We start from the raw sequence: 21545 nt of genomic DNA, 5'->3' as shown, positions 1-21545 counted from the left end.
TGGGCAGGGAGGGAAGGGTGTGGACCCATTTGCCCTATCGCCAGCAGCTGCTGTGGGATTGGATAAATGACCCACCTAAACCTCCCTAGTTTGTTGTTGTCTGTGTTGAATTCAAGGGCAGGGACACCTCTGCCCGGTGACACGTGGGAAGGAACGAAGGAGAGGAACGGTCTTCTAAGCAAGACCAGCTTAGCCCCAGGCACACTTGTGTGTGGGAGAGGAATAAGGGGGGCACTGAAGCAGGTGACGCCCACTGGCAGGAGCTACAGTTCCAGCAGCTTGGCTCCCCGGGCCCCATGCCAGAGACACTAGAGGCGACAGAGCGTCACGCAGAGGCGAGCGGTGACTCTGCAGCAGGAGCAGGGATCTCTGGTAGGCAGGGCACCAGGCCGGACGGGGGACCCAGCCACAGGCTGGGACGGAGCTGGATGGGTCCCCACAGGGGTTATTTTGCATGGGCCCCATGAAACATGGGGAGCAATGGGACAGGGCCATGGGTCGGGCCATTCCGCTCCATCCCTGACACAAAACGGGGATGCAGGGTCTGCTCGCTCCTGGCTGGCTGTCCCCACTGATCACCTCTCCAGCAGGAGGGGCTTTGTCGGCCTCCTTCGAGCAGGGCTCAGGCAGAACCTGGGACTGGGGGAGCCATGCGGCCCCGAGCCCTGCCAACATGTTCTGGCCGGACAGCAGCGTCTCTCACCCTCTCCTTTAGCTTCCGGATCTCACTGGGGATCAGGCAGTCGGCCTTGGCGATCAGGGGCACGATGTTCACCTTCTCGTGCAGAGCCTTCATGAACTCGACGTCCACCGGCCTGAGCCTGCAGGAGGGAGGGCGAGTGGCCGGGGTTACCTCACCCTCCTGCTTTTCCTCTGGAGGGGACAGTCCAGTTCACGCACCGGGCCAGACGCCCTCTTAGCAGTAAGTTGGGGGGCTAGAGAAACTCAGCCTCGGGTCCTGGGGCAATGGCACTGCTAACTTTACAAGCCACAAGGAGAGTTCTCAGCTGGTGCAGTTAGGGCATGGGGGGTGGCTTGAACATAACAGCTCAGCCTATCGAATCAGAAAGACACCAGACGGGTATATACTCCCCTACAGCATAAACCCTGCCTGGGGCCCCACCCTGGGCCCACTTCAGCTACCTTGCATGAAGCTATCAGATCCGGCTACCTTGGTATCCCCACTGGGCAAGCTCCCTTAATGTACGCCAGGGAACAGGCTGGCACCAGGACTGGGAGGTGGAAAGGCAGCTTAAAGCTCTCTCTGCCCCCACCCTGTCCGGCACCGGGCACAGATCCGCCAGACTGACGATCAGGGGCTGCATGTTGGTTTTCTCCTTCTGCACCCCCAGGAGAGCAGCAAAGAGAACTGGGCTTTGGGCCTGCAGGGGATCAGTGCCTAGAGAACAGGCCTCGCTCTGAGCACCGTGGAGCCAAGTTCATGTGATCAGAGTGTGTCACGTCAATGAGTAAACTCCCAAGATGGGGGTGACGGAGGGCTAGCCTGGGCAAGAGCAGATATCCCTCGGTTAGCGCCTCTAGCCCCAAATCCCACTCGGGCGCATTACCTTCAATCCCCCACATTGCCACAAGAGGGCGACATTTGGGCACAGGCTCCTCCCACCAGCGTAAGGGGATGAACGGTTTAACAAGGACACAGCACCTTCTGGGCAGTGCTGCTATGTAGGTGCTAACTGCTACAAGCCCCCATAGCGGAGGGGGGAGGAAAGCAGAAGAGGCAGGGTTTTGCTCTCATGACTCCTGCTAACAGCGGCAGGGGCCCGCGCGTGAGACCCTTGCACGGGCCACTCTGAGGCGTGGCCCCGCGCAGAGGCCTGGCTCCCAGCGAGCGCAGCACCTCACCCGTGTCCGAAGGGCGAGACGAAGTAGAGGCAGCAGTGCACTCGGTTGTCCTGGATGTTCTTCCGGTTCAGGCCGCTCTCGTCGCGGAAATATTGTTCGAACTGCTGGTCGATGTAATCAGTGATGGGCTTCCAGCTGGGGGAAGCAATGAAAACATACACCGAACCCTGCCTTTAACAGGAGGCAGCCTCGGAGATACACAGCACAGGAGGCATCAGCTCCCTGTCCCCTTCCCTAGCCTAAGTCCCTGTCCTGGGCAGTGCTAAGGGCTGAGTTTGGCCATTTCTCTGTAACGCGTGAGAGCGGCACCCCCCCACCCTGCTCCCATCGCCCAGCAGGGAAGGAAATGGCAGCTGACAGAGCCTTAAGGTCAAGAGCAGAGCAAGTTCCCTAAAAGTGTGGGGGAGCCACCAATGCCCGAACCATGGCCCTGCCCCTTTTCCCAGGCCCCGCCCCGCCTCTTCCCCCCAAGACCCCGCCCCCTGCTCACTCCTCTCCATCTCTTCCCCCTCAGTTGCTCGCCCTTACAGCCAGTAAAAAGTGATGGGGCCATGGACCCCTGGCCCCCCCGTTCCGGCGCCCCTGCCCAGCTGCCCTCACCACTCAGTGTTGTTCACAGCATCTCCAAAGCCTGGGGTGTCGACTATCGTCAGCTTCAGCTTGACGCCCTTCTCCTCAATGTCCACAGTGTGTTTCAGGATCTCCACCGTTTGGCTGATTCGCTCTTCAAACAGAAATAAATGAACTCAAACCAGTGGACAGCGCTGAGAGACCCCCTCCCCAGGCTGGGTCTGCACACGGACAGGTCTTCGGCATCAGGCCAACTCCCACAATACTACCCTGCACCGTCCCAGGCAGAAATGCTACGGGCACAGGAGCGTTTCACTGAAAAGTATATTTTTTGGGGGGCAAAAATGTAAGAATACCAAAATATCTGATTCTGAAATGGGAAACGCAGTGCCTCATGGGAGTTGTAGTTTGGGTGCTTCCTGCTTTCATGCGCCTACAGAGGCCCGGTGCCCACCTTGGGCAACATTTCCCATCATGCATCAAGGGCTTGGTATGGGGAGGTGGTGCATCATGGGTAATCAAGTGCAGCCAGGGAGCCTGGTCCATGAAAGAAAACAGGAGCATGAAGCACCTGAACCGAAACTCCCATGAGGCACCATGGCAACATTTCAGAATTTAAATATTTTGGTTTTCAGCTATTCACTTTTCCAGTGAATTTTCCTGCCCAAAGCAGACACTTTTGGGGGGAAATTTCATTTAATTGAAAATCCAATTTTCCATCCAAAACCAGTGTTAATGGAAAAACTTTCACTTTAAGCAGACAGCCTTTGTGCACATTTGCCTCGACTGCCCTGCTGGCTTCGCTGAAGTCCACAGGACTACGAACAGGCCAGAAAGGGGAGTGGATCAGAGGAAATTTGAACCCGTGAGGAAGATCAGGTAAAATGAGCATAATACGGAACACAGAGCGATTATGTGACTTGCCCAAGGCCACACAGTGAGCTAGTGGCATTGTCCCAACTCCTAGCCCCTGATCTAACTACCAGGAACACCGCCTCCCAACATTACAGGATGTTCCTAGAAACCTTTTTCATACACAGTCTGTGTTGTTCTAGATGACATCATAGGAACTGCCACGTAACATCATATCATAGGCCAGCATCCTGCCACAGGCAGTGACCAACACCTGATACCTTAGGAGAAGCCCCAATACAGCACTAGACCAACTGATCTAAATGGCCAGCCTCTGACACAAATCCTCTGGGAAAGAGATCCTTGTTAATGAAAGAAGCAGGCCCTCCTATGTGCCAGGGACTAAGGCTGCATCCCTGCTTCTGCCCAACTGTCCAGGAAGGAGAGACCAAGCTGAAGATCTAAACAAACAGGCCCCATGTAGCAGGCCACTCGGCATCTTTTCTTTGGAGAGAAAACCCTAGTGCTTGGAAATCCCCGCCCCAAACTTTTCTTGCTCTAGTACTAGAGGCTGTACGGTTTGCTGGGGAGAAAGGGGCAGTGAGGAATGTGGGGTGCTTTGTGCTGTGGCTAATGTGAGGACTCCAAGTGCTGTATTTGAAAAGAGAACCAGTTTAGCCCCTGTGGAAACAACCTGCCCCACACATCCCCCTTGTGCTGCACTTACCCTCGGCATTGAGAAGCTTCCTGTCTTTGTAAAGATCGGTCAGGAACAGGCTATTCACCAAGGTGGATTTCCCCAGGCCCGACTCTCCTAACGGACACAAAGAAAAGCAACACAACCCAGCACCCAGATTACAAAGAAATCCTGGAGCAAGGCTTTCCATGCTGCCTCCCGAGCCAAAGCAAGCGAGAGACGACCCTTTCGGGGGCAGCACACTGGCGGGCACATCCCTAGCGAGATCCCTCTGACTCTGTATAAATGGAAGAGCCCAGCTCCTCCCTGTTCTCTGCCTAGGCTCCTAGCCAGCCCTGTTTCTGCTACCTGCAGTCACGCCTTCGGCTGGTGGAGGGACAAGCACACTCAGCTCAGGGGGGCTAAAGGGGGAGCCGGAAGAGCCCTTCCTCCAGAGTAAGTGTCCGACTGGCAGACTAGGGTGGGGCAGGGCTGAGGAGTCAAAGAATGCTTGTCTGGGAAACTAGAAAGCAGAACCTGGGAAAGATCCAGCTGATGCTGGAGTCTCTGGGAAAGAGGGCTGGTGGGCAGGTGTGGGCACAGGCCTTTGCCCCATAGCCCCAGGACCTGATCAGGCAATCACCAGAGAGCACCTGGCTCAGCCAGCTCATGGCTGTGCTCCTGGATTTCTTTAGTGGGAGTCTGCGGATCGGTTCTGATTCAGCAGAGGGTGAAAGGAGACATTTGGGCTCAACAGAGAAGATGAAACCCTGACCCACTGAAATCATTAGCAATGCTCTCATGGACATCAGTGCCACTTGGACTTCACCCAGCGGTTTGGCAGGCCTGGAAATGGCTTCAGTATCTCTAGGGCAGGGCACCAGCTTGGGGCTTGAGCCACCTCCTTGTTCGCGCTGAGCAGCTCCCCACTCCCCCAGCAGCCGCGGTCATTTCATGGGTGCTTGCCCCGTACGACTCTGTACTGGGAGAGCACCAGCTCCTTGGGACACAATGGATGTCCTCCCAACACTATACCCAGCAGCAACTGGGCCTTATCCAGGGAGGCAGGCAGGAAGGCTGGCTCCCAGGGAACCCACTGGGGTGGCAGGGAAATCTCACCGGCTACCATCAAGGTGAAGTCGAAGCCCTTCTTCACGGATTTCCGGTGCACCTGGTTAGGCAGGGTGGCGAATCCCACATACTGCTTCTCGTGGTCCTGAGGAAGGAGGCAGACAGGGACAACTCACGGGCTGCTTTGCCAGCCAACCAGGCCATTCTCACATGACTGTGGAAGGACTGGGGCCCTGGCAGGCTCCCATCAGCATGTGGGAGACCTCCAGAGAGACAGCCTCCCCCATCCCCAACTGCAAGAGCAGAGGCGGGCGTTCTATCTTTCCATAAGCTTCCCAAGCCCTTCTCCTCCTCCTGACCGGCACAGCAACAGACAAACCTGCCAGCATAGATACCAAGTGTGGGTTTTTCTCCAGGTCCCCTGCAGCCCAGGCTGCAGGGCTGATATTCTTTTGTCTCTCCAAAGAAAAGGGAAAACGTACATTTTGCGATGGACAAGCCTGTGTAATCTATGCTGCCAAGACTCTAGTGCTGTGTAACAACAAGGGCATGAGGGACTGCCTTTGGCTGGCTCTCTCAGGGTTTCCTCTCTTGCATTCGGGCCAATCTCGAGCTGCTTATTTTAAAAGAGAGTCAAGTTTCAGGAGGCTGCAGAGTAAAATGGAGAAGGCAAAATAGCAGAGAACATCTCCGGTGCTGCCCTGGTTCAGGCGCTTTCATCCAAGGGACAATAAAGCGCTTTGGGCCTCCCCGTTCCTTTCCATCACTGGAGCTCAGCGCAAACCTGCGTTGACCTCTCCCATGCAGGAATACAAGTGTGCAACACGCATCGGGCCTCTCTTACACGCATGCACTTCCCCCTTGTCGGAAGTGCACGCGCTGGACGATACTGCAGGCCGGTCATTCTCGCTGCATCTAAGAGCCGCACAAAAGCGGCCATTGGCAGTGCACAGCAGGAAGTTTTATTGGTCCTACAAAACCCAGAACCATTTGTGAGCACCTCACCTACTCACCAACTAGTTACATTGATACGGACCTCTCTCTTTTACAGGGCACTCTTGTAACCGCATGTAACCTGGGCGATCATACGGCAAGCATAGGGGACACCACCTGCATGCACGCAACACACGCACCGCAGGAAAATACACGGCTGTACGCCACACACGCACACTGCAGTCAGGCACACTTCATCAACGCCTGCTGGAACAAAACGCTATAAATGCTGCATGGACGAAGTAAACACACACTACATGCAAAACAGTCCTGCATGTGACATGCTGCATGCATGAGACCCCACAGAGACACGCCACATGCCTCTGCACACACACACAGCCCCATAAAGGGATAAAACCCAGGGCAGATTAAAGGAAAGTTTGTGGGATCTCGTCAAGTGAGGCAGGCAGCTCTCCTTTAGCACAGGCCGATTATTTCCCAGAGCTCTCACAGCATGCACGACCCAAGAAGAGCTAACTCCAGCGCTCCCATCCCCACCCGAGGGGTTAATGCTGGCTTCAAGATATGACAGGCAGCTTTCTGGGGCCTGGGGGAAGAGCCAATTCGGGTATCTATCATGCCACAAATTCTAGCTCAGCTCAGCAAAAGCCCATGAATCCAGCAGTCATAGCTCACGTATCTTGGGAAGAACGGTTGGCTGCACACCGCTGTTGCTACACAGAGGAGTCCTTCTCTCAGCCAAGTCTGCTCAGTCACCAGTCCCGGATCCCTACAGCCCAGCTGCAAAATCTGCCCCCCCGCTCGCTGCAACGCTGCATGCATATTCCTGTCCCCCACAACCCCTAGAGAGGAGGGGCAGGCAAGTGAGGCAGGTGAGCGAGGACCTGGCAAACATGCTCCCATCCAAATCTGAGCCACGTGGCAATTCATCGACCACCCGGGCTGGATGCAGCCCAAATTCTGTGTTTCAAACCTGCCGCGGCTGGCTTAAAAACAAACCCGCCACCAGGATTCACGCCGCCCACACAGACCAGCACAGCCAAGAGCCTTTCGCAGCTCCCACCCAGCACTGGCATCAGTGCTTCCATCCATGGGTTTGGACACTGCCCCCTCCCTGGTTGCCTACTGCCTGCAAAGTTAGGCCAGTTCACCCCAGCTGAAGATGTACCCTGATCCTCATCTTCTCTCTTCTTCAGCCCCAGCTGCACAGTGCCTGGAGAAGCTACTTGCACCAAAGCAAATATTTGGGGCAAACCCCCCCAAATCATGTGCATTGTGCCACTGGGGCGAGTCTCCCAATGGGGTTGCCAGACCCGTGACATTTTTATCACTCTAACCCTGACAAGTGGCGTGGCCAGAGGCTCCAATCCCAGTCTCCTGGGCTTGACTCTACACTACATTTCAGCATTGATCCCCTCTGCTTCCCTCCCATCCTTAGTTAATATAGACGCGGGGGGGCAATGAACACATGAAATCACAGAGTGAAGTCAGGAGTGGGATTAGAACCAGCACCCCTAGTGTTCCTCCCAGGCAAGCGTTTAGCTGACTGAGCTAAAAGGTTTTGACATCCCAAACCACAGGCCCAGGAAGCGGCAGCAGCGAAGGAGGAAACTCTCTTGATAAAAAGTGACAGAGGCTCCAGGTCTGTCATTGGGTTCCTCTGACTGGAAAGGAGGGCACAGATCTCAGGCTTCCCGGGCAATGTCAGGCTTCATTACTACGAGGGGAATTGTAACCTCTCCATGCACCCAACTCCCTTGGATCTTGCCGGGAGAGCTGCCTGGGGAACACGCCGCAGCTATGCCCCGGTGTGCTTTGCAAAGGGCAGATGAGACGCATGCTAAGAAGGGTAAGAAAAGGTCAGTGTCAGTTTGCAAGAGGGAATCGGGAGACTAAGAAAAAGGATCCCCTCTATTGGGTGTGTGTTATGTGCCAGAGCTCTTCTGCTTTCTGGCTGCTTGGCTTGCAATCAAAAATACAACGGTCAATAACCCAGGAGGCCCTAGGTGTTGTTCAGTGGTAAATTAAGATGGACTTAAACAGCCAGCACCCTTTGCTAGTCCCTTTTCACACAGACGCGCTTTGAGTTTGGTCCAGGAGGGAGATGTGAGTCATTCTGAATGGTCGTTGGAAGCAGTTAATCACCAGCTCCTATCTTGGGGGACCTTAGGAACAGGAACTGTGCAATAACAACTCCCATCCCATCTCGTTTATTCTTTTAAAAAAAACCCACCAGACGAGGTAACTCCGCCTCTGACAATGGAGAGATGGGCCAAACCGAGCCCTGGAGTCACTCCTCTGACTTCAATGAAATCAAAACTGGGTGAGTTTGGCCTATTGCCTCTCCGGTAGCTACTCAGGCCAAGCTGGAGAGATTAGACCTATTGTAATGCTAGTTACTTCCTTCTATGTACACCTCAGAGGAGACTGGCTGCTCCACTTCATATGGACAGATCCTACTGGGCCCAGACTGCTGCCTTTAATCAATAGCTCACTCACCGACACAATGCCTTCCCTTCAGCGTTTTGAAAATGATTGTTTCACCCCTAGTCAATGGCTAGGGTGAGAGGTCCCCTCCCCACGGCTGGGGCTGCTTGATGGATAGGAGAGCTCCCCTTCCAGTTTCGTTGTATTTTAACCCTGGTCTAGAATGGCTAATGCAAAGGCAGCTCAGTCTCTGGGAAGGGGAAACCCTCCCATTGCTCCCCAGCGACTCCTCTGACCAATTCAGGGATAGCTTTGTCAAGTGCCGAAGGGAATCCCAGCTGGCCCTCTTGCACTGGGAGCCTGGCTGAGTGCACACGCTCCAAAGTGTACGTGTGGGGAGGTGGGGTGCAGAAGCAGTTTCCCCCAGAGGAAAAGGGGGGGAAGAGATCCTCATTGCTCTAATGGGGCTTCCTCCCTTCCCTTGAGGAAGGCATTTTGGTCTTTTAAATACTTTGATCTATTTAGTGTTTTCATATTAATGTAGCTTGCCTAACCCGCCCCACTGTGGTCCCAGACAGAGAAGTTCAGCGCGAACAAGGCCAGGTCGAAGCAGTCTATCATGGGATGCATACCATGGATCAGCGGCTGCCCAGAAACATGTGTGCACATTTCCCACCCACTTCAGTGGGGGCTGTGTATGCATGTCTGAAGGCAGAATTTATCCCAAAATATCTTTCTCAGCATGGACCGACTAGCTGCACACGGGCCCACCCGATGCCATGTTACAGGCACTGAACAACAGGTCAGATTCCTGCTAGCTGTAACACTCCTGTGGCGCATTGGGCTCAACGGAGGGCAAATATGGCTTCTAAGTCAGCTACCCGAGTCCTACATCCGCACCGCAGAGAGGGGATGACGTAGTCAATCAAGAAAGCTCACGAGGCCTAGAGGTGGGTGGTGCCCTAGTCATACGATAAATCCAACATGTTCATTAGGTTTGATTGTTTGTTGGTGCCTTTTACGCTCGAAGGGATGCTGCGGTAATAGACATATTCCAACACTGACACTCTGGGGTCATCCGCCTGGGGAGAGCAGGGGACTCCGTGTTGGGGGAATGGTGGGCTCCATGACGTCTGAGCACAGCTGGTGAAGGAGAGCGGGTGTCTTTCCCACCTGCTGATCGGGAGTAGAAGTAAAATCCCGCCGTCCAGCAGGTTGGGGGCTTGGACCTCAGGGATGGGTAACACTGCAAAAGCTTCCTCTCCCCCTGCACAGTCCTAATATGGGGCTTGGCCAAGCCTCACCTAACACAGCCCACAACACCCAGATACCTAAAGGAGCCCCACTGGACCCAAATAAAACAGCAGCAGCGGGCAGGAAGCCAGGCTTGCACAGAGATAGGTCAGCCACAGCCACATCCTTCCAGGCAGAGCCCTGCTGTCTCCTTTGAGTGCGTGTCCTTTAGGATCAGCCTCACACCCGCACGAAGGCCTCGGGATGTCACACAACCCTGGAGGAGTGACCCTGACACTTAGAGGAGAGGAAAGTGATCAGGACGAGTCAACATGGATTCACCAAGGGCAAGTCATGCCTGACCAACCTGATTGCCTTCTATGATGAGATAACGGGCTCTGTGGATGAGGGGAAAGCAGTGGATGCGATATATCTTGACTTTAGTGAAGCTTTTGATACGCTCTCCCACAGTATTCTTGCCAGCAAGTTTAAAAAGTATGGATTGGATTAATGGACTATACGGTCAATAGAAAGCTGGCTAGATCATCAGGCTCAGCGGGTAGCGATCAACAGCTCGATGTCTAGTTGGCAGCTGGTATCAAGCGGCGTGCCCCAGGGATCGGTCCTGTGGCCGGTTTTGTTCAACATCTTCACTAATGATCTGGATGATGGGATGGATTGCAACCTCAGCAAGTTCGTGGATGACACTATGCTTGGGGGAGAGGTAGATATGCTGGAGGATAGGGATAAGGTCCAGCGTAGCCTAGACAAATTGGAGGATGGGGCCAAAAGAAATCTGATGAGGTTCAACAAGGACGAGTGCAGAGTCCTGCACTTAGGACAAAAGAATCCCACGCACTGCTACAGGCTGGGGACCCACTGGCTAAGCAGCAGTTCTGCAGAAAAGGACCTGGGGATTACAGTGGATGAGAAGCTGGATATGAGTCAACAGTGTGCCCTTGTTGCCAAGAAGGCTAATGGCATATTGGGCTGCATTAGTAGGAGCGTTGCCAGCAGATTGAGGGAAGTGATTATTCCCCTCTATTTGGCACTGGTGAAGCCACATCTGGAGTACTGCGTCCAGTTTCGCCCCCCCTCCCCCATTACAGAAAGAACATGGACAAATTACAGAGAGTCCAGAGGAGGGCAAAGAAAATGATTAGGGAGCTGGGGCACATGATTTATGAGGAGGGGCTGAGGAAACAGGGCTAATTTAGTCTGTACAAGAGAAGAGTGAGGCGGGATTTGATAGCAGCCTTCAACTACCTGAAGGGGGCTTCCAAAGAGAATGGAGCTCGGCTGTTCTCAGTGGTGGCAGATGACAGAACAAGGAGCAATGGTCTCAAGTTGCAGTGGGGGAGGTTTAGGTTGGATATTAGGAAACACTATTTCGCTAGGAAGGTGGTGAAGCACTAGAATGGGTTACCTAGGGAGGTGGTGGAGTCTCCATCCTTAGAGGTTTTTAAGACCCGGCTTGACGAAGCCCTGGCTGGGATGATTTAGTTGGGGACTGGTCCTGCTTTGAGCAGGGGGTTGGACTAGCTGACCTCCTGAGGTCCCTTCCAACCCTGATATTCTATGATTCTATGCCCCACAGGCAACGGCTAAAGCCAGCCAGAGTGAAAGCGGAGGCATCACCGACATTCGGGGCCCTGTTTATAAACCAAAGGGGTCTAATCTCCAGTTTGGGACACACTGCCTGGTTCGCCGAAGGTCACGGCGATACATTGTATCTTGGGGAGATCCCAGCATATTCCGCAGTCAGCCCTATCGAGCGCTTATGGTGAACAAAGGGTACAGACGGTAACAGCAGCCTGTAGGCGGAGATCTATTAAATTCACACCCTACCCCTCTGTTAGGAGCACTGTCATTTGGGTGTCTGGCAAAGGGAAGAAATCCCTCGTACTGCTGTGCCACTCGGCCAGGGGCTGTCTACATATGTACACTGGAATTTAAGGTGTGTGGAACAATGCACGTTGCCTCCACAGGGGCTGCATGAGCAGTTTGATATGCGCACACACACTGGCTTCTCCCATCTCCTTTACAACTGACCCCCCTCCACATAGGCCGACCTGCCATTTCACACAACGGCATCACTAACCCAGTGATTACCCGAGGGATCAATTTGACCCAATGGGTTTAGTTAGACTTAGGGACTAGTTAAAGGCTGTGTGATGGTGAAAATCAGCCAGATGCCACGAGAACGGCAGGAAATGATCCATCCCAAGCCAGGATGTTGACGGCCCCCCTGCCTGCACCCCGGCTCGCAGCGGATGCTGCCCCGTACACATTGTCCTGGCCCCTGACTGGTGCAGAGAGTGCTCCAACCACGTTGGTCAGTGCTCAGTTCCCAGCCAGCTCCTCAGTGCCCCTCCTGATGGCAGCCACTCTGCTCTGTATAGGGCATATGTGACACCGCATCTTTGCCAGGGCAGCGAGCGTACAGCGACGGACCTGTACTCCCCTTCCCTTTTCAGAAACCTGAGCAGACAAGAGGCAAAAGCAACTGCCTGGATCAAAAACCACAGCTCCCACGGCCTGCTCCCCTCACACCCCCTTCCCAGGCCAAGCCTAGCAGGACAGTGTGTGGGTGAACTTGAGACACGGTCACCAGCCCAGAACAGCAGCAAAAAAAAAAAAAAAAAAAAAAAAGCCTGGTTAGTGAAATGCAGCGTTAACATGGTAACACAAATCAGGCAGTGTGTACATGTACACACCCACCCAGTGTCCCTCCCTGGCCCTACTCAGATGGGAGCGGAGGGGAGTCACTGTGTGAAACAACACTGCTCTGCCATGTGTCTCCCAGCTGTCTGACACCTCCCTGCAGCCCCTCACACCCAACCCAGTCCCGCTGTCTGCTTCCCGGCTCTTCCCCTTCCCAGCGTCTTTCCGCTCCTCCGCCTTCAGAGGTCCCTTCTGCGGTTAAACCCTTTTCCTCGGGCAGCGTTCCCTCCCTCCCCGCCCCCCCCCCGCCCCAAACTATAAATACACCCTGTACCTTCAGCTTGACCAGGCGGCTTCTCTGGGCCTGCGTCCGGGGAGAAAGCAGCCGCTCCACTAATCGCTCCTGAAGAACGATTGAATCCATAACCCCGGCAGGCAAGTCTCAAAGCTGCCCCGGGCCAAAGAAACCCAACAACAGCCACCCATGTGTTCACTCCCAGCCTTGACTAGATCCATAAGGCAGCCACCCCCCCGCCTGTGCACACACGCACGCGCACAGCTCGGCCCCTCTGCCAGGGCGAGCGCTCCCACGACAGCCATTTCCTGTGGTGCTGAGGTTCCCTGGCCTGCGGGAGGGGCGTGCGAACAAGAATAGGACCAAAGTGACAGCGACTGGGTGGGGGGGGGGAAGCTCACACTAGCCCAGGCCAATTTCGTTCACGGGAGGATGGCCCCGCAGGGCACTTTAAGCAAACAGGACACAGCCCCAGCCCAGAAACCGAATCCAGTTTTTCAACCGGACTCTTAAATTTGGTGTTTTCCTTACATACGCTGACTGGTGGAGCTGAGCAAAGGTGCAACGGGCCCTGAGCACCCCCGACGAGAGGCAATCCTGTGGCTGAACGTTTCAAGGGTCCACAAAGCTTCCAGGAGACATGGGTTCAGACCACACCCCAGATCCAAACGCCTCCGGATTTGCCTAGATGCAGTGCAGGCCCATCTCCGGGCACGAGCACAGGTTTGTTTGACCTTTAGTTACAGACCCACCTCTATTGGGCAAATGACCTTTGCTGGACCCTAGGGAGGTCATTTAAGTTTGGATGGAGGTACAAAAAAGTGGGGGGGAGGGAGGACAGGACGGGACAGGGGACACACACAGGAAACAGTATTGCCAAACCCAATCATTCCAAAATCGTGTGTGTTAGTCCCCTCCCCCAACATCAGATTAGTTTAAAAACCAAGAAATTGGCTTAACAACAATGCAGGGTTTTTGCTTGTTTTTTTTAAAATAATCCACATGGGGGGTGTTTTTATTTATGGTCTGGGTTGGAAACCTTTCGAGGGCAACTGGGTCATGTTTTCAGGCTCTCCTCTGCAACCACAACGGGTAGAAACTTACTTTTTAAAAAAACGAATGCTGAGATTCCCGTGGAATCACATGACTCCAGGAGCTGGGACATTAAGAAATACATCAACCATCATGAGAGTTGAGATACAATCACAAGAGATGACAACACTGGTGGTGCAGGGGGGGACGACACCTCTAACTTTTTGTACCACGCTCAACGCCATTGGCTCTGAGTGTGTTCCAGGCTGGGCACACAGAAGAAAGTTCCTTGTCAGTCCTCCTTCTCCCAGGTCACACTCTCTAGTTGGGCCTGTTACGCCCCAGTTCTTGTGCTGTGGATCATTGATCGGTAAGGCTCACCCTGAATATTCTCTGTGCACCCCACTGGGGACTGCATGTTTCAAGTCCCCCTCGATGCCAATACACAGAGGGATACAACTGGCTCCAGGGCCTTGACTCTTTAGCTCAAGTTTGTTTCAGCTTATGCTTTTAGCTGTGGAGGTCCCCAGTTCAAACCCCAGCGCGTCAGCCCAGATGGCAATTGTCACATAAGCACTTGCAATCCCGGGCCCCGCCTGTGTGCTCTGTACACCGCTATTAGTGGGAGCCCTGGCTGCTCTATGTTCTACTGTGTTGTGTCTCTGAGGGTCCTCCACAGAGCAGCCAATGGCTTTACGCCTCGGCGGTAAATATCAGAGCAGGGAGGAGTTGGAGAACATGCTCTCAGAGGCCTCATATCATACAGAAACACAGGCATAGGAGGAAGCAAGAGGAATCAGGCTGGACACCCTGCAAGCCCTGGGAAAGTGATTGCGAGTTCTATCAACCTGACCCAGACGGATGAACCTGGAAAAGGAGGGAAAAATGTGTCCAGGCAACATTGATCTGAAACAGCCCAAATATTTCATGCCTGGTTTCCCATCCTTCCCTCTGATGGAGCCTTATTTCTGGAGATGAATTGGTGAGGCGACTCCCATCTTTTCATGTACTGTACAATACATCTTCCTACTGTATTTTCTACTCCATACATCTGATGAAGTGGGTTTTAGCCCACGAAAGCTTATGCCCAAATAAATTTGTTAGTCTCTAAGGTTTCAGAGTAACAGCTGTGTCAGCCTGTATTCGCAAAACGAAAAGGAGTACTTGTGACGCCTTAGAGACTAACCAATTTATTTGAGCATAAGCTTTCGTGAGCTACAGCTCACTTCATCGGATGCATACTGTGGAAAGTGTAGAAGATCTTTTTATATACACACAAAGCATGAAAAAATACCTCCTCCCACCCCACTCTCCTGCTGGTAATAGCTTATCTCAAGTGATCACTCTCCTTACAATGTGTATGATAATCAAGTTGGGCCATTTCCAGCACAAATCCAGGGTTTAACAGGAACGTCTGAGGAGGGGGGGGGGGGGGAGATAGGAAAAAACAAAGGGGAAATAGGTTACCTTGCATAATGACTTAGCCACTCTCAGTCTCTATTCAAGCCTAAGTTAATTGTATCCAATTTGCAAATGAATTCCCTATGCCAGCAGCACTCCCAGCTACCTTCGACACACCACTGACTTCCTGAGGAAACTTCAATCCATCGGTGATCTTCCTGAAAACACCATCCTGGCCACTATGGATGTAGAAGCCCTCTACACCAACATTCCACACAAAGATGGACTACAAGCCGTCAAGAACACTATCCCCGATAATGTCACGGCTAACCTGGTGGCTGAACTTTGTCCTTACCCATAACTATTTTACATTTGGGGACAATGTATACCTTCAGATCAGCGGCACTGCTATGGGTACCCACATGGCCCCACAGTATGTCAACATTTTTATGACTGACTTAGGGGACGAGAGCTGAGGAAGCGTTGTTCTAACGCCCCTACTCTGCTTGTGCTATATTGATGACGACATCTTCATCATCTGGACCCATAGAAAAGAAGCCCTTGAGGAATTCCACCATGATTTCAACAATTTCTATCCTACCATCTACCTCAGCCTGGTCCAGTCCACGCAAGAGATCCACTTCCTGGACACTACAGTGCTAATAAACGATGGTCACATAAACACCACCCTATATCGGAAATCTACTGACCGCTATTCCTACCTACATGCCTCCAGCTTTCACCCTGACCACACCACACGATCCATCGTCCACAGCCAAGCTCTGCGATACAACCGCATTTGCTCTAACCCCTCAGACAGAGACAAACACCTACAAGATCTCTATCAAACATTCTTACAACTACAATACCCACCTGTGGAAGTGAAGAAACAGATTGATAGAGTCAGGAGAGTTCCCAGAAGTCACCTACTACAGGACAGGCCTAACAAAGAAAATAACAGAACGCCACTAGCCGTCACCTTCAGCCCCCAACTAAAACCACTCCAACGCATTATTAGGGATCTACAACCTATCCTGAAGGATGACCCAACACTCTCACAAATCTTGGGAGACAGGCCAGTCCTTGCCTACAGACAGCCCCCCAACCTGAAGCAAATACTCACCAGCAACCACATACCACACAACAGAACCACTAACCCAGGAACCTATCCTTGCAACAAAGCCCGTTGCCAACTGTGCCCACATATCTATTCAGGGGCTAACACCATCATAGGGCCTAATCACATCAGCCACACTATCAGAGGCTCGTTCACCTGCACGTCCACCAATGTGATATGTGCCAGCAATGCCCCTCTGCCATGTACATTGGTCAAACTGGACAGTCTCTACATAAAAGAATAAATGGACACAAATCAGATGTCAAGAATTATAACATTCATAAACCAGTCGGAGAACACTTCAATCTCTCTGGTCACTCGATCTCAGACCTAAAGGTCGCAATATTAAAACAAAAAAACTTCAAATCCAGACTCCAGCGAGAAACTGTTGAATTGGAATTCATTTGCAAATTGGATACAATTAACTTAGGCTTGAATAGAGACTGAGAGTGGCTAAGTTATTATGCAAGGTAACCTATTTCCCCTTTGTTTTTTCCAACCCCCCCCCCCCCCGACGTTCCTGTTAAACCCTGGATTTGTGCTGGAAATGGCCCAACTTGATTATCATACACCTTGTAAGGAGAGTGATCACTTGAGATAAGCTATTACCAGTAGGAGAGTGGGGTGGGAGGAGGTATTTTTTCATGCTTTGTGTGTATATAAAAAGATCTTCTACACTTTCCACAGCATGCATCCGATGAAGTGAGCTGTAGCTCATGAAAGCTTATGCTCAAATAAATTGGTTAGTCTCTAAGGTGTCACAAGTACTCCTTTTCTTTTAGTCTCTATGGTGCCCCAAGTACTCCTCGTTCTTTTTATTCAAAACACCGAGTGCCCAGGTGGCCTAGAGCTGGCTCAAACAAAACATCTACAGGGTGGTGGGTGGATGGATGCTGCTTACATCTCATCCTCACCCAGGACTGATTCCTGGAGGACCCATTTCCCAGACAGTTCCCTATTGGCTGCCACTGCCCTAAAGTTTCCACCTGGCCACTCTGTAAACTGCTCCAAGCCCCTCAGATGGACAGGGCTGTACGGGTGCAAAGCCTTGCTATGTTCACAGCCTACTGAGTGACTAGTGGTATGAAAAATACTCAGCAAATAGAGATATTTACAAAGTAAGCCAAGGCAGGATTGTTAAGGAGCACTAGGATTGGTTCCCAACACTGGGGAACGATGTTACATATACGTACAATGCCTCCTTCAACTACAGACCCACCCCTGAGGCCTCTTGTGATGGGCAGGAATCGGGGAGGCTGGCTGGATTTGCAACCTGGTGAAACGCAGCCCCTCTAACCATTGAGCTGCGACAGCCCCCGTCAGTGATGCGGACACTCCCACCACACGCAACAGGCCCCTAACAACAACAGCTGCATTCAAACTAAACACAGCTGAATCTGCCACAGGCATGTATGTTACAGTCCCTGAAGTTCAGAGCGAGGGCCAAGAGTCCAGGGCTTCATCTCAGCCTGAGCCCACACACTGGGGCTAAAAAAGGCCCCAATCTGCTTCGCTTGTTTGTTCTTCAGGCTCGGGTGAGAGGGAAAAGGGAGTTTACCAAGACGTGAGTTAAGGCTGGGTTTGGATTTTTGACCGTTTGCTGCAGCTTGAGACCAGGCTCTGACTGCTATTTAAAGACACAGTGGGAGGATTCGGTCTGTAGCAAATTCCCTAAGTTTTGCTTCTTATTCCTTTTTCCAAAGATGATCATTATCTTTCCAATTAAATGCCCAGTGCTGTTGTTTTAAAAAACTCTCCTCCTGGTTGTTCTATCCTAGCAAGGTAGGTGGGTGTAGGAAGGCAGGAGATTTCAGCCTCCAGCTACAAAGGAGCCATTGTAATGAACAAGGAGGAACAGAACTCCATTCCAGCTGCCGGGGAAAAGAATGTGTTATCAGCTCCACTCCTCCTCTGCTCAGCTCCATCTCTCCAGGGTGTTTTCCTCATGTTTTCATTTCCGACCTCTCCTCTGGAATATTTGGCAGTAACTTTCCATAGCTGAAGTGCTTTAGCAGAGGCACTAAGGAGTCGTCGTCAAAGGTCATCTGATCTTGCTCTCTCCCCCATGTTCCCCTGCCCCTGAAGCTGTAACCCAGTGCCAGTCTCTCTCTCTCTCAGTCCTAACTGGTATTCCAGCCCTTCCCCTGCGGAAACAGCCTCAGCTGGCTCTCCTGGGCACAAGGAATACTACCTAGCACGTGCATGGCACTTCCCACCCATGGATCTCAAAGCACAAAAGCGAACATCCTTATTCCCATTTCACAGATTGAGCAACTGAGACACAGAGCAGGGAAGCGACTGGCCCATGGGCACAGCAGGTCCGAGGATGGCTTCAGCTGATGGAACCCCCCAGAGAAGAAACTAAATTCACTGGATCTTTATTGTAACGATAGGGAGAGACGGAGGGATGGACAATGGGGGGGGGGAGGAGGAGGAGGATACAGAAGCACAGCAAACATGTCATTAAGGGAGTTACAAATAGACGTTATGATGGTTCAAAAGGGGGAGGGGAGGAGAGCTGGGAAACATTCCCAGAGCAGGAAAACTCCCTCCGTATAGCAGCTGTCCTCACACATGAGTAACCCTCCCCTGAGCCTCCCAGCTTGTTCCAATTGCAGCCGCTGTGTTTCGCTCCCTACCAGTGCTGAGCTCAGGCCACCAGACATCAAGGCCAGATCCTGAGATATGTTAAGCCACTGCAACTGCCGTGTGGTGCTGTGGGGGCTCGGCCCCTCTCAGAATCAGGCCCACCGACTGTAATTCACTCACAGGATGCCACCGCTCCATACTCCTTGCTAATCAAAAGGCCTGGTGCCAGGTGTGAATAGCCCAGGGGCATCCTTCCTGCTCAGTGGATAGTTGGACAGTGCTCACATTGCTGCGGCCTTCTCCTGAAGGCAAGATTTCTGCCCCCACCCACCACTGAATGGAGGATCCCACAGCTAGAACCTGGCGCTCATTTGCGGGTGAAGAGCAAGAACGTTCCCACGGCTTTCTGCACAAGAAACCCGTATGCTGAGCCTCTGAGGCAATGGCCTGGGACACAGGAGGAATGCAAAGGAGAACAGAGGAAAAAGGAAAAAAAGGGAAATGCAGAGGGGCAGGTATTGGCTACAATGTGCATCTTAAAGCTACAGGGTTTGAGCTACAGTATTGAAAAATGCTTTAGGAAGAGTGGCTACCGGTCACAAACCCAGCCTTTTTCTGCAATTTTAGGGGAAGTCATCCTGGCTCCTGACCCGGCACAGCCACCAAACCAGAAATTACAGGGCAAAGAGAGAAGCACGTTCTGTGCTTTTCAAACACACCCGTCTACAGACCCACCCCATCAGCTCAAGATGGTCGCAGAGCTGGGTTCAGCCACACTGACTGGAATTCCCAGGGCTCCAGGTGGAAACTTGCAGAGGCCCATCAAAGTCCAGCCTTACCCTGCTGGTGCCCTTCGAAACACCTCACTCCGTCACCGTGGTAAAGCTCACCCTGCCCCAAAAATTAGAAGTCAAATGCATGACAACTCTGACAAGGGGAGGACCAACACATTCTATCTCAGCTCTCTGAGGTCATTAGCTTTTAGACAGGAGCTCAGCAGGGACATAGGGTCATTTCCGGATCCAGGGCCCTCTTTTCTTCCAACAGCTCCTGGACTTGGTCTCTCTCTCTCCTCCCCACTCTGTCCTCTCACCTTGCCTGCGCCTCTCCACTTCATGATCTCTCACTCCAATTTAACTCTATCACTGGGATTGAGCTGGACGAGGGCACAGAATACAACTGAGCTTGACAGATGCTGTACAAACACGAAGGGAGAGACAACCCCTGCCCTGAAGAGCTTACAATCTGAATAGATAAAACAGACAAAGAACAGGAAGGGAAGTGACTGGGCCAAGGTCAGGCCAGCGGCAAAGCTGGGACTGGACCCCAGGACTCCAGTCCCAGCCCAGGGCTCTACCCACAGGGCCACGCAGCTTCTTGTCAAATGTTCTCGGAACAGAACATGACATTACACTGCATGGTATGAACTCCGGTACCAAGCAGATTCCATCTCATGGGTCAGTTCTTCTTCTTGTAATAAAGCCCTTGGCCATGGTCACAGAAACTAGCAGCAGCATCGCCTGGCACAGTCTGGTCTTCCTGAACTCCAGTTTTCTTCCACGTGTGTACCCATTAATAAAGGAATAATATCAAGCCATCGTCCTCCCAGCTCCTCGTAATCAGTGATCCCTACCACCACCCTCTCCTGCACTGCGTCTCTCGCTCTTGGCCTGTCTTATTTAGATTGCAAGCTGCTTCGGGCGGGGCAGGGCACGCTGTGTGCGTGTGTGCAAGGAGCTGGGTTATTGGTAATATATTGTTTTCTCCTTAGGAAGGTAAATGCCAGGCTGCAGAGCGAATACTGGACTACCTTAGGGGAGACAAACCACTGAAAGAATTTGTTTTAGGTATAAACATAAAAAACGATGGGTGAAATTCCCCGCTGGGCAGCAGGCCAGAGTACAAGGGCCTTGCACTACGTAACCCCCCTAAATAGGCTGTAAGTGGCATATATGTCTAGTGAGGGCTTCCTGGACAAAGGTGAATTTCCTTCTCTGTGCACTTTGTAAGCATACATAGGACAAAGAGGAGACTCCGATTTGGCCGTATGGACCATGATGAGGTCCCTTTAATTAAAAGCAGAAATGGGCTATGCTGTCACACAGCCGCCCAACCTAAAATTATACCCTGGAGAAAAAGGATGCACAGCTTTGACTTGGGTTCGCTGGCAAAACTGAAAACCACAGCTCAGACAAGCAGAACACGAGTGCTCCAGTGAACAGCAAGGGTTAACAGGACAAATGGGGAAAGGAAACTGCAGCAGGAACCAACGAAGACAAAATTACATAGATCAGCTCACAAATCGTGGTGGGACAGACTCTGTCCTTGGCTAAGACTGCGCAATCCAGGCCTGGTGTCAGTAGCCATAGGAAAAACCCAGCGTATCTCCCTCACCGCACACCAAAGCATGGAGCAGAGGCAACAGACAACCTTCTCCATCACAGCCAGTGTAGGGCAGAGGGTCCTCTCTCCAGGGCGTACAACTGAGCACAACTTATGTACCCCTGTAAAAGCCCCTTTGGGCGTGAGCCTGATATTGCAGCCAAGTCTCTACCCACAGCCAAACCAAAGTAAGTCGTGATGTCAGCCAAGTTTGCTGGTGACCAAGTGCCACAAGACGGAGAGAGAACCAAACAGCATGGCTTTCTTCAGCACCGCGGCTCTTCTGCAGGCAAGTGCCACCCTTTGCCAACTCCTTGAACTAGGCTTCTCGCCTGAGCCTTAGCTAATGAGATCAAGCCTCCCTGATGTGCCTAGTGGAAACACAGATGGGCTGCCAGTGTTGTCACTGCCTGGATGCC

General features: G+C 52.4%; 1 protein-coding gene across 2 annotated transcripts in view; it reads right to left on the bottom strand.

Moving 5' to 3' along the window:
• The window catches only part of SEPTIN5 (septin 5), a 67982-nt gene that overhangs the window by 11441 nt on the left and 34996 nt on the right, over nucleotides 1–21545 (bottom strand). The window contains exons 1-6 of one of the 2 annotated variants that reach the window (XM_084648827.1): nucleotides 12645–12826; nucleotides 5081–5177; nucleotides 4013–4099; nucleotides 2464–2587; nucleotides 1864–1998; nucleotides 704–821 (exon numbers count right to left, since the gene is read on the bottom strand). In XM_084648827.1, the coding sequence (XP_084504953.1) occupies nucleotides 704–821; nucleotides 1864–1998; nucleotides 2464–2587; nucleotides 4013–4099; nucleotides 5081–5177; nucleotides 12645–12734 (651 nt within the window). In that variant the 5' untranslated portion in view covers nucleotides 12735–12826. Of the gene's footprint in view, nucleotides 1–703; nucleotides 822–1863; nucleotides 1999–2463; nucleotides 2588–4012; nucleotides 4100–5080; nucleotides 5178–12644; nucleotides 12827–21545 lie in introns of those variants that run through there. The other variant, XM_084648828.1, reaches the window with a different exon arrangement.

Source organism: Lepidochelys olivacea (genome assembly GCF_965140295.1).
Source record: "Lepidochelys olivacea isolate rLepOli2 genome assembly, chromosome: 15".
In the NCBI taxonomy this organism is placed as follows: Eukaryota; Metazoa; Chordata; order Testudines; family Cheloniidae; genus Lepidochelys; species Lepidochelys olivacea.
The sequence above is the reverse complement of the archived record's forward strand: the minus strand, read 5'-3'. Positions and strand labels throughout refer to the sequence as shown.